Source organism: Thermobia domestica, chromosome 6 (genome assembly GCF_964235325.1).
Source record: "Thermobia domestica chromosome 6, izTheDome1.hap1.1, whole genome shotgun sequence".
Taxonomy (NCBI): domain Eukaryota; kingdom Metazoa; phylum Arthropoda; class Insecta; order Zygentoma; family Lepismatidae; genus Thermobia; species Thermobia domestica.
The window spans coordinates 143,623,863-143,637,448 of NC_137459.1; the positions used below are offsets into that span (position 1 = coordinate 143,623,863).

Genomic DNA, 13,586 nt, shown 5'->3' on the forward strand with positions numbered 1-13,586 from the left:
AGAATCACGCCATCGTGAATCTTTAACGTTTTACCATCTATGGCACAATAAGATGAAGTTATTGTGTTACTGTTAATACTTGTTATACCAACGGAAAATAATTACTGGTTTTCTATCTGGTGGAATTACAAACGCTTTCTGTATTTCTTTATTGTCTCATGAAAGAAAGGATCCGTTTCTGAACATACTGTTTGACGTGCAACGAGAAATGGGTACTTTCCAATATATTACGACGCCGTCTTCAGTGCTTGGAACCAAACGAATCCACTCCCAACGAACTGAATTCACTACTACAACACCAAAGGGTATGTTCAGTGTTAGGTAGTCTGCTCGGGGTATCATGTACCGCTAATTATTGCCACCTTGTCAAACGATTAATGTAACTGTGCGCTTGCGTACTGAACCCACAATGTGGTAACTATTTCCATTTCACATTGATGAAGTAGTATCACCATCTGTGACGTAAGTAAATTATCGTAGCCGTTTTCAAAATGTTTATCTCGCTTGAATTATACTTCTAACTATGTTAATGCAATATATGATCTTTGGATTATGCTCTTTATTACTCCTCTTCAAAGAAACCCTTACAAACTCCCCACTGTCCATTTCAATATAATTTACGTTCCCGTATCTTTTAAACTTGATTCCATTATCTGCACATAACAATATACATATCTACAGCATATACATTCTTCTAAAACATTTCATTTAGCGTACATAATCCATATAAATACATAAACACAAAGACCGAAACATTTCTGACGCTAGTTTTCCCAATTCTTATGCTTTCTGTCCAAATTTACCAAACTAATGAAAACTTAATTTTCCAACGCAAACAACATGCAAGACAGTGCTTGTGAATCGCAGAAACCTTAATCTGTTTTGGACATCGCGGAGGTCATACGCAACACCATTATCCGACTTGATTGCAAAATGTTTAATGTATCTCCATATTCCCCAGACAGCGAATCATCGGACTAACAACTTCATTCGTTAGTCAACTATCTTCAGCGACGACGGTTTCGATGTCGTGATGCATGTATATAGAGAATGTGAGCTTTAACCAGATAGATGATAAGTCTATATTATATATATATATATCGAACTTAATGCAGAACTTTTTCAATATCAATACAGAATTCAAGCATATTAATTTCCTTTCCTAGAATATAAACTTAATTCCTCATAGTGCAATGTTAATGCAAATTCACGTACTGTTTTGTTGTGTATTATTGACCACCTAGTGCAACTTCAGTTGTTACTAGAATAATATACGATTTGTGATTTTGGAGTGAGTCTACAAATCAAATAACTGGATTATCAGTTTTGTCTTAGTTGTTTATACTGGAGAAGAAATTGACTAGACTTTTTTTTTTCTGATCACGATAAGTAACTTAGGAAAGGGTTAAATATAATTCACTACCTTACATAAAATCCCCAATGGTTTAGACACCTTGAAATACAATGCTAATAGTAAATCTTACCTTCATCACTTGAACTTGAAGATACGCCAGTGCATTCCTCACTAGCAGAACTACCCATGTCACCATCTGAACTTGAGCAGCTACTCTCGTGCTTATGCCGCTTCTTCTTTTCACTGTATTTACGCTTTTCAGCTCTCTTTCTCTTTTCTCCTGAGCGTCTATGATGTACGGGTGATCGAGACCTGCGTGAACCATGAGAGCTATGGTTTCTGTGATGTCTGCCACTATCTGAAGATCTGTGATGATCACGGCTAGGCTTTTCCGCGCTTTTCTTTCTCGTTACGCTTCTGCTTCTATCGGAACTACCACTAGAATGCCTCTCGCTTCGTTTCGAACTTGAAGAACGTTTTGTATGTCTTTCCGAACTAGAACTCGCGCGCCTCTTCCGTTTATCGTTTGACGTTGAACTACTGCCAGAAAGTTTATGTCGTTCATGTTTGCTATTGCTTCTTTCTTTACTAGAATGCTCTCTCTTTCTATAACTTTCTTCCGACTTTTCTTTGCTATATTTACTTTTGCTCGCCTTCTTTTTATCACTATCATAGCTATCACTTCTACTCGATTTATGAGATTTGTGAGATTCTTCCTTACTATGCTTCGGCATCACTTTTCCCTCATCTTTATCACTACCTTTTATATCCTTGTTTTCTTTGTTGTGTTTCCTTTCACCATCTTTGTCACGATTTTTTGAATGATCACTTTTCTCCGATTCCTTTTTCACACTATGACTTTTATGTTTAATGGTATCTTTATCCGAGTATGATGAATGAGAACGCGAAATGTGTTTATCACCTGCAGATGATTTTTTGTCGTTTTTCTTTGTGGTTTCAGCTTCCGAAGAGGAACGTCGTTTCTCTTTCTTCAGTTCGTCATTACGTAACTCTTCATCTAGTCCCTTCTCTCCATGCGTTGGGCTTTTAAGATTCGATGAATCCTTGCTTGTGGATAGTCTTTGGTTTTTAATTTTGCACGCACTCACATTATTCACAGAATATAGAACGGTTTTAATGTCAGAACTACGATTCGACACTTCCATCGACTGGTTCACTACGATTTGTGCGTTTAATTTAGTCTTTGAAAAGTTTGTCACAGGCGAGTCTTCAATAGTTCGCTTCAGTTGATCACTATTATTTGTGTCACACGAATTTTTCACTTGCACTTCGGTTTTTAGAGCATACCCGTTAGTACTACTATCCTGGCTATCTTCAGTTAAAATTTCATGGAGCATGTCCAATTCCGCTGAAAAATCCGGGATTTCATCTTCTCCCGAACTGTGATCTTTGTCCAACTGAGCTTTATCTGTTGGGATGTATTGCATCGAGTTGGATGTGTTACTTGCATCAGGCATGTATTTCGCCTCAACTGTCTTTGTTGCCGAAGGTACATACGATGGTTCATTCTGTCGACTTGATGGAAAATATTCTGACTTGACACGTACATCTTCATTGCTATCAGCAGTGCCACTTTGTGGTTTGGAAGGCTGATAGTGAAAAGCTGCATCGAGTTTTCCATTTTCTAACTTCACTTTATCACTAGGGGTGTATGTTGCAGTAGGAGTACTAGTTACTAGACTAATATTTGATTCTTTCGGAGAATATTTTACTGCACTAGATTCACTTTTGACTGAACTAGGATTATAGCTAATGGTGGGTTCCTTTGTAGTGGTTGGTTCATATGCCTTTGTAGACGAATGTGATAATTTAATTCGTTTCGAAGTACTCAACGAGGGCGATGGTCTCTTAACTACACATCTTTCTCTCGTAATTCGGGGTGTATATGGAATGGGGATATGTTTCTTCCGTTCGTTGATTGGGGTAGGATTATACGAAGGCACGGTTGACGATTGAAACGTTTTAGTCTGTGACAAAGGTTTTAGCTCTTTTACTACTTCATCCACTAACGATTCAGGCACCGAATTGTCATCTGCATTGTCCTGAATCTCTTGAGTTTCACTTTTATCTGTCGCCGGCAAGAAAGATTTCTCTTGTAGAACTTTCTTCACTGCTTCTGACACAAGTTGCTGAAGAACCTCAGAATTATTGCTGTCCAGAGTTTCAAGTGCTGGAAGCAATGGGCCTGCCTGTTGTGTACAATCTGAAACATAAAAATACGCATTTTAAACAATTTGGTACGAAATATTGCATCGGACACATTGAGTAGAGCAGTATCCGAATATACAAAATACTATTATTCGATCGATATATGGAAAATCGAAATACAGTGGAAATTACAAATGAACACGTTCTTTATTTTTATTACACAATTATGATTATATATATATATATATATATATATATATATATATATATATATATATATCGGGTGTTGCAAAATGAGTGTTACAACTCTTGGGAGGTGACTCAAAAGAGTTCTCTTGAACTTTCGGCTATCGGACATAGTTTCGGATCTACAAGGTGCCGAAAGCGTGGGAAAATGACTTTCGGACGCCAATAGTTCGGAAACTATCCAACGTAAAGAGGGTGGGTAAAAAATTCACCTGCTGTATTGAATTTTGCATGTTTCACAATCCTACCATGCACGCGCAAGGGATTCCTCAAAGGAACTAGGGAATCCCGGATAATATGCCAAATGAAAATTGGTCTAAATGGATATGAATTGATAGGGTTTCTACCAGGTAACAATAATTCGTTTGTATTAAGTCGATATCTGGAACAAATACAAAATGGCGGACACCTTCATGCCCGTTGTGTGTGGTTGCATAATCACCAGGTACGGATGCTAGCCAACAGTGACGTACTGAGTATTAAGTGTAGCGAATTTGTACTCAAATGCTCTAGAAAGACATCTGGAGTGTAGTGAATTTGTACTCAAATGCTCTAGAAAGACATCTGAAGTGTCGGTAGAGCACAACAGATGAAGCAGGGTGATCCACATGTGTGGATACACTGAACGAAAAATGCCCAGAAATGCTACTCGTACTCAGTAAACGTGAGTTCAAAGCGTCGGAAAAGTAAGGATTAGCGTCAAGAACATGAGAGCCATTGCCAATTCACCAATAATATTCCCTCAAACCGATGCAATATGTGCAAGGTTGCATACCAATAAGGATGCAACAACTGAGGTCAAGTTTAAATTGTGCAAGGGACTCACTAAGAAACTGGATAAACTAAATGAATGTCACTAGTGGGATCGCATGATCGATATTGAAATGTGGCCAATGTGTGTGTGTTGATATCGACATGTAGCTAATGAACAAATGTCAACATATCCAACTACTGCTGGGACACCGTCCCACGTGCCAAAAATAGGAAAATAACTACTCGGGTCTTGAATCTAAGGACGTGCACTCCCAGTAAGATTGGAAACTGCAAGCACGCGAGCGAAAGCGAGCGCTCTAGCCCTGATGTCTCTTTCACATTATCCGGCGATTTGCCGGATCCGTTTCCGGCGAATTGCCGGACAAGGTAGAAAGACATTGCAAGCAATGAAGCTCTTCACATATGTGCGGCGGTCGCCGGACATTTATCCGGCGAGCAAAAACAGCCGAATCTCCCTGCTAGAATCCGGCGCGGCAAATCGTCGTGTATGGCCAAGCGGAACATTACAAGCAATGAAGCTCTTCACATATACGCGGCAAACTACCGGATGGGTGTTGGGGGAGGAAGCAAGTGTTGCCAGTAAAGAGCAGAAAGTGGCTGCTATAATATGGGAGCGTGTGGTTTTGTGTGTGTGTGGAGTGTGTTTGTGTATGTGGTTATGTTGTAGCCCAGTACATCTGGAGTAATTAACCAAACCTGTACATACAATATATGGGGAAAGATGACATGTAAAATTAATTGAAAACGACCAATACTACCGAAGTGTCGAAATCAATATAAATTATTATTTTTCTATGTAATAGAAGATTGGGAGATGTCCGGGTAGCACTGGACAAATGAGCTTCTATAAATTAGTGGTGACCCAAAATTGAAATATACACTATCAAATATTTTAGCAATACAGTCTTTTGCTATATATTTATGTACTATTTTGCTACGCAAAGCAAGAGAGAATTCATGATGTGATATTTGATAAATATACCGTACTTTATATATTTTATAATTATCTGGCTGTAATTTCTTGAATAGTCCTCTGAATTCAGGGGCTAGAGCAGTGCTTTAAAGAGACTTCGAGTCAACAGTCGGAACGCTTAAAACAAAAGAATAAACCCGAAATAGTATAATAATAATAATAATAATCTAATATAAATAAAATAAAGAGTTTATGTGTCTGTCTGTCTGTCTTTGTGCGGCCTGGGGACCATACGAGTGGACCGAAAGTTACCAAAATTTGGTCACAGATACCTTGGTCCAGGCTCCAGATCAAGCCGATGCGTTTTTTCAAAATTCGAACCAGGAGGTCTCAGGGGGGCGTTTACCAGGACATGTAAAAGTAGTAGAAAATGACCGATATTAGTATCAAATCCATAGTTTTCGCGGTCGCTGAGATCAATGGTAACACTACTATTAGCGATGACTTCAGCCACCATTTGTATGCTGGCCGGGGGTCACCAGAGGGGGGGGGGGAATTGCGAGACATGTAAAAATAATCGAAAATGACCGATATTAATGTCAAATCCATAGCTTTTGGGGTCACTGAGCTCAATGTTGAAACTCAAGATAGCGTTTACTTTCACATTTAGTCCCCATAAGCTAAGGAACTTGGGCCAGGAGATCACCGAGACATGTAAAAATAATCCACAATGACCGATAGTGTGAAATTCACAGTTTTCGCGGTCTCTGAGATAAATGGTGATACTTTCATTAGCGATGATTTTCAAATTCAGCCACCATTGTATGTGGGCCGGGAGTCACCGGGATGGAGAATTGCGAGACATGTAAAAATAATCGAAAATGGCCGATATTAGTGTCAAATCAATAGTTTTCGCTGTCGCTGAGATGAATGGTGATACTCCAAAGGCGTTGACTTCCAAATACAGCTCCTGTCGACTGGGAGCCAGAGGCGTTGTTTTTTCAAAATTGGAACCAGAGGATCACAGAGGCGTTTACTTTCTATGTAAAAGTAGTAGAAAATGACAGATGTTAGTGTCACATTCATAGTTTTTGCGGTATCGGCTGAAGACCAGAGGCGATTTTTTCACAATTCGAACCAAGGATGGATCTCAGGGGGCGTTTACCGGGGCATGTAAAAGTAGTAGAAAATGACCAATGTTTGTGTCGAATTCATATTTATCGAGGTCGCTCAGATGTATATTGATACTCCCGATAGTGTTTACGTTCAAATTCAGTCTCCATCGGCCTTCCCAATGAAAACACGTACGTTGTTGGATATATATTCACACAAAATGTATCTAATTTTAGAAATGTTTCTTAATTCTTCTCTCATTGTTCAGTTTGTTTACATTGATATTTTATCTGACCCGTGCCAAGAACGGGCATAACAGCTAGTAATAATAATAATAATAATGCCTACAGACCAGTCTTGGGGTCAGTGGCTGAATGTTGGCTTGAGATTCTCGGATAGACCTCAACGGTTGACTATCCCGAGAGGACTTTAGCCTGGTTTTCTCAGTCACAACAGTTGAATACCGGAACGGTATTTTAAATATCCAGAACCGGGCCGCTATTTTGCCCAAGTTTATCAATTGTGGAAACAGTATAGAAAAATCTCTTCCAAAATACCGCTTCTCTAATAAAAAGTGTACATCTTTTCTGTATGTGGCATGTTCTCTCATTTCGGTAACAAACAGGCCCGTATCCACGGGGAGCTAGGGGGCCGGGCTCCCTAAACTTTGGCTGGCCCCCTAAAAGTTTCACTGTAGGCTTGCAAATGAACTATAATATGGTGATGAAGTATACTATGATTGGGTCGCCCCCCCTAACTTCTACCGGGCGCCCTCTAAATTTTTTGGCTGGCTACGGGCCTGGTAACAAAGCGAATAAAATGCATATTATTTTGCATTTCTCCACTGCAGCCACGTTAACAAAACTAATGAATGACAATAGTTGATGCGATAGACATACGAAAGTAATTAAATAATTTTCCTTCGTCTTCCCTTAATTGTGGAAACAGTATAGAAAAATCAGGGTGAACCTGACGTTTTTTTTTTTTTTTCTGCCTGTGCCTTAACAAGGCGAGTAGAAAACACATTTTGCGTCTGTCCATTACAACCACCACAACACGACCAGAGTCAAAGAGTTTTGTTTCTTCAGTTGCACAGCAATCCTGCTCGCATATCTTTCATCCATGGCAAAACGCCGGATAATATGAAAGGGGCCGAAACCGGAGCCGGCGAATCTCCGGATAATGTGAAAGAGGCCTGAGGCTTCGAGGGAGCCTCACTTTCTCTGTATTCGTTTCTTTGAGAAGTACCCACTTGGTTTGTAAGCGCTCTTGTACAGCCTCCCGACATGCATGTTTGTTTCATTTTGTTATTCCTACTGCACAGTTGTAAATAATCAGAGCTTTAAAACGTTTTTTCCTATTTCTCATGTCGTTTTATTTTCCATATGTGTGGTATTCCAGCAGTAGTGTTACATGTGCCAAATTGGTTCATTTTCGTCCTTGTCTTGGCATGTGCACTGTATGTAAGATACGAATTTCTGGAGGTATTTCCCTATATTTCGAGTACGTCATATGTCCCAGAAGACGTGAGACATGATAGAAGTTTATTATTTTCACGGGCTCTAACAGAATTTGAAACCATGGATTAAGATATTTCTTTTCATATGTGTCGACTGTGGGAGAATGTCCCAAACAAAGAGGGACATTGATACAATCGTGTTCTAGTTACGTTCTACCAAAAAGTGCACCAGATGTAATAGCAGAATGTACAACGTTATTTTCCTAGTTTTCGCACGTCGGACAGTGTCCCAGCAGTAGCGGGACATGTTGACATTTGTCCATTCGCTACATATTGATATCAACACACACATTGGCCACATTTCAGTATCGATCATGCGATCCCACTAGTGACATTCATTTAGTTTACCCAGTTTCTTTGTGAGTCCCTTGCACAATTTCAACTTGACCTCAGTTGGTGCATCCTTATCGGTACGCAACCATGCAGATCATATTGCACCGGATTGATGGAATATTATTGGTGAATTGGCAATGGCTTTCATGTTCCTGATGCTATTCCTTACATTTCCGACGCTTTGAACTCACGTTTACTTAGGATGAGTGCATTTCTAGACATTTTTTCGTTAAGTATTTCCACACATGTCATCTGTTGTGCCCTGTTCACCCTGCTTCATCTGTTGTGCTATACCAACACTTCAGATGTCTTTCTAGAGCGTTTGAGTACAAATTTGCTACACTTAATACTCAGTACGTCACTGTTGGCTAGCATTCGTACCTGGTGATTATGCAACCACACACAACGGACATAAAGGTGTCCGCCATTTTGTATTTGTTCCAGATATCGATTTAATACAAACGAATTATTGTTACCTGGTAGAAACCCTATCAATTCATATCCATTTAGACCAATTTTCATTTGGCAGATTATCCAGGATTCCCTATGTTCCTTTGGGGAATCCCTTACGCGTGCATGGTAGGATTGTGAAACATGCAAAATTCAATACCGCAAGTATGACTTCTTCAGTGAATTTTTTACCCGCCCTCTTTACGTTGGATAGTTTCCGAGCTATTGGCGTCCGAAAGTCATTTTCCCACGCTTTCGGCACCTTGTAGATCCGAAACTATGTCCGATAGCCGAAAGTTCAAGAGAACTTTTTTTCTTGTCTCAGTGGCAGGAGTCACCTCCCAAGGGTTGTAACACTTGTTTTGCAACGCCCGATATATACAAGGTTACAGCCATATATTTCACTACATTACAAATTGCAATTGACCGTTTTGAGAGAAACGTTGATATTGTAAATAATTTATGTGATTTTTCATTATCTGGAGAAAGAAGCATATATCAAAGATCAGTCTGTTCTTTTACATTTCTTTTACATCATATCCTTAAAAGAAACACACTGACCTTCAATATATACTTCTTATAGACAGCGAAGTTTAGAGTCTTCGAAATTTAGATCGATCAAACAATATAAAAACTGGTACAGTCCTATACACAGGTTGTCGTAACTCAATACATAGCTAGCTAAAAAGCTAGCTATGTATTGTGTACAGCTATGACAGCCTGCGGAGGGAGGGGTAAGTACAGTTTACACCTTCAATAAGCACTTCCAGTATAAATAATTTATAATTCTGGAAGGATTTTGTTGGGAATAAGAATAATTTGTTCTTAAGGTTTGCTATATGTACACGTGTACATTCACCATCCTAAATAAATAAATAAATTGACCTACACAATCATAAACAACGAAAAAAAAAATTAAAAAGGCTAAATACTACATACGAACGGTGTTTTCACAATTTCTGTAGTGATTTTGCCACATATGAAAATGCGCATGTAGAAACCGTTCGTGTGATTACATTCAGCTTTTCCCACTAACGACTGCAACAGCGTTTCATCGCCAACAAATACACTGGGAAAACGCGGATGCACACGGAAAAATCGTAGCGTTGTTCTCCCTCGTATGGAATACAACTCATACCGATGCGAAAAAAAAAAAAAAAAAGGATGAAGCAACGCCATATGGAAGGGAAATATTTGGGATAAGATCTCTCCAAAATTCTCACTTTTACATTAAATGAAATTGCATTTTAAACTATTGACAAATCCCTCTAATAATGGTTCTTTCTTCAGGCATAACTCCCATCTGTTTGTGGGTAAAGCCTTAGATTGAAGTGTCATGTACAGTTGTATTAATCAAAACAAAAGCAGTTGTTCTCACAGAAACATGATCTCGCTTCGCAGTCACGTATTCTACTGCGTTATAAAAATGCAATTGACAATTTCGGACAAAAAACATCCACATCGTAAATAATTTCTGTAATTCACCAGATAAGGTTGCAGGTATTAATACGACCTGAAGTGTTCAAAGACATGTTCAGGTTTCTCTACTCCTGACAGGTAACCCGAGTAGTGTTTCGGATACCACTTTACACATTAGGTCACGTCTTATGGTACTGAAAGAGAAGTTAAGGTCATATCAGTACAAGTTTTAAAGCATGGTTTCCACACTTTTTAATGAAATATTTCACTATCTCCTACGATTTATTTCTAATTTTCAAAAGCTACTTCACTACAAATATTCACTTAATACAACATAAATAAAATACATATTAACTACTTGCCAGAAATGGAAAACCATAATTACAGACACTAAAAAAGGTACATTATGCGCATTTTTGGTATAGTTCTATCAAATAGTGAGGGGAAGACGTAGGAAGAAAAGAGTAAAATTAGATAGAAGAAAAGTAGCTGTGAAACGTGATGTAAGTGAAGCCATTTTGGACCATAAGTCAGGGGTCAGTGTAGCCACGCTAAAATCAGAGGAAGTATCGTAATGGAAGATAGAACTACTTTATTTATTTACGAGGATAATTAGGAAAGTTTTGAGATACAGCGAAATGGGACACTACATCAATAACATTTTGCTTTATAAGAAGCACCCCTCCTCTGTAAGTGAACTTGGCCAGTCTCGGGACGACAGATAATACCATATAACGTAGTGAGCGGTGTTGCCAAGTGGCCGAGTTGCAACAATTTGCACCGCTGCCATGGAGTTGGAAAAAAGGATTTGCGAACCATAATTCTGTACGACCTTGAATGTGGTTTAAATGAATCGGAATCACTGCAAAGGTTGACACGAGCCTTTGGGGAGAGTGCACCACCGCATGCAACAGTGTTTTGTTGGTTTTCAGAATTTAAATGGGGCCAGACCTAATTAGAACGAGGGGAGCAGTGGAAGGCCTCAACAGCAGTGACAGAGAAAAACACTGATGCCGTGCAGTAGGTGATATGGGACAATAAGCTACACACATACAGTAACATAGAGTGTGTCCTTGGGATTAGTGCACCAAGTGTTTCAAACATCCTGTATAAACATTTGCGTGAAGAAAGATTTCATCTCGGAAAATGCCACACAACTTGACTGAAAATCAAGCAGCTTTTTTTTTTTTTTTTTTTTTTTTTTTTAATGTTTGGGTATCGGTTTTCCGGTCCTGAAGATGCTGTGAATGCGTAAAAAAAAAAAAAAAGTTAGATGCAGTGCTTGAAATCCAATGGCACCAGTGTTTCCAGGATTGGTTTAAGAGAATGATACGTTGTGTGGAAGGCGGGGAGAATGCTTCGAAAAGTTATAATACTTGAAATAAAGATATGTACACTCAAAACTGCAAGTCGCAAAACTTTTCTAGTGACCCTCGTACTCGTTTATTTACCTTCAAAAGAAAAAAAATCACTGTATTTAAAGAGAGTTTACACTGATTTCCAAACGAAGGATGGGTCGGCAAGAGTGTAGAAGAGGGAACGAATAACAAATGAGAAGAAAAATACAAATCACTGAAGAAATTAACTAAAATAATACGTTATGAATAGTAATAACGACAATAATAGGAACAGTAAATACAGAATGAAAATGTGCAAAAAAAAAAAAAAATGAAAAAGCTAAAAACAGATGTACGGGAAAAGGAGAGAGTGTAGAAATATATAGTATTATCATAGTTCGAAAAATTAATGAAAAATTTAAAAATGAAATGAAATCTTTCAGTTTAACGTACCACTATTATGTCGTTTACTTTAAGGGAAAGCAATGATTAAGGCAAGTGAATGATTATGGAAGACTTGATGAAATAAAATGTGGGAGGAAACGAGAGTACTCCGTGAAAATACACGGACACAATGTTGTCCTGTACAGACTTACTTGGACGGGAATCGAATCAGGGACCCCATGCACCAGAGATAAACCCCCTACCACTGAGCCTTGTGTCCCCGGATTAAAATTTAAAATTAGGATAAAGAAAAAAGTAATTGATGAAAGGTGCCTTCCATTTCAATTCAGGCAGAGCATGTACCATCACCATCTCAGATATTGTTGAAACTTTTTTTTATAGCAACTAGACATGTTTTTAAGAGACCCATATTTTTTTGTCTTGTCGAAAAAAAATTTCCTGCCAAATAATGGGCCACCAAAGACGTGGAGTACAATTTATGGATTGTAAAAGACATGGAAAATTGTCAATTTCTGAGCCCCACCATTCAGCTATCGAGACAGGTAGAGTTATAATTCTTGTTGTGGTATGTACATAGGTACATAAATAAACTATATTTTATTATAGTTTGGTTTGCGCATGCGCATCTTTTTGTAGATAAATTAACAAATGAACGTCAGTTTATCTGAAAAGTCGAAGTTTGCGAATTTTTTCGAGCACTTCCGGTTCGAATTTTAAAATTCTGTTTTCACGGTTGGTAAGAGCTAGTTACCAGCTTTCCGAAAAAAAAAAAAATGTATCGCTTCAGTGTGCAACCGTTTTTTCGCAAAAAATTCGAGAAATTGCAAAATTTTCAAAAATTGCCATTTTTGGGCACCATTTTCTCGAAAACGCCATCTTTTAAAATTCTGAAATTTTGTCAGATGGTTCAACCTTACATGAATAATAAACACACCAAATACCATTCTCGACCAATGCTTCATGAATTAACTACAGCCTTTTGAAGTTAGCGAAGTTTCGTTAACTTTGATGTCACAGTTAGCAACACTGGAAACAATAAAAGTGCAATGACTTGATGATGCTTGTGGTTCACATTAATTAAATGAAGAATAAAAGGTGTTCCTGACTGCTCTTTATTTTGATCAAAAAAGCCCTCTGGAATAGTAAAATGAGCCTTCCCACTACTCCTCCGTTTTCTTAAACCGAAGTAATCTGAGATGGAAATTACGATTACGAAAAACACAAATTTTAAGTTTACTTAAAATGGCCATCCAATAAATTCTGATGATCTATAAAAAGCCTGAACTATTAACTCAGTGATGATTTGGAATGCACCAGACAAAGTCTCAATTAAGTGCGATGTCATTACAGTGATCGAAAAAGGACAAAAAGTTAAAAAAAAAAAAATCGAAACGTTTTCTTACGCGTTCCATCAAAGAAAGTTACGGAATTTTTAAACTGAACAATCCCAGCATAAGAATGGGTCACTCGGAATTTTATAGTGTTCGCCTAAAATGGGTCAGTCCGCAACAGGGTGCGAAATCATTTGAAAACGGTAAGGGGAAGAAGTTCAGC

At 38.3% G+C, this 13,586-nt stretch overlaps 1 protein-coding gene across 1 annotated transcript in view; it reads right to left on the reverse strand.

Moving 5' to 3' along the window:
* Positions 1 to 13,586, reverse strand: part of LOC145688243 (uncharacterized) — a 152,687-nt gene that overhangs the window by 113,041 nt on the left and 26,060 nt on the right. The window contains exon 2 of the mRNA XM_081762178.1: positions 1,485 to 3,578. Coding sequence (XP_081618304.1) covers positions 1,485 to 3,578 — 2,094 coding nt within the window. The remainder of the gene's footprint in view (positions 1 to 1,484; positions 3,579 to 13,586) is intronic.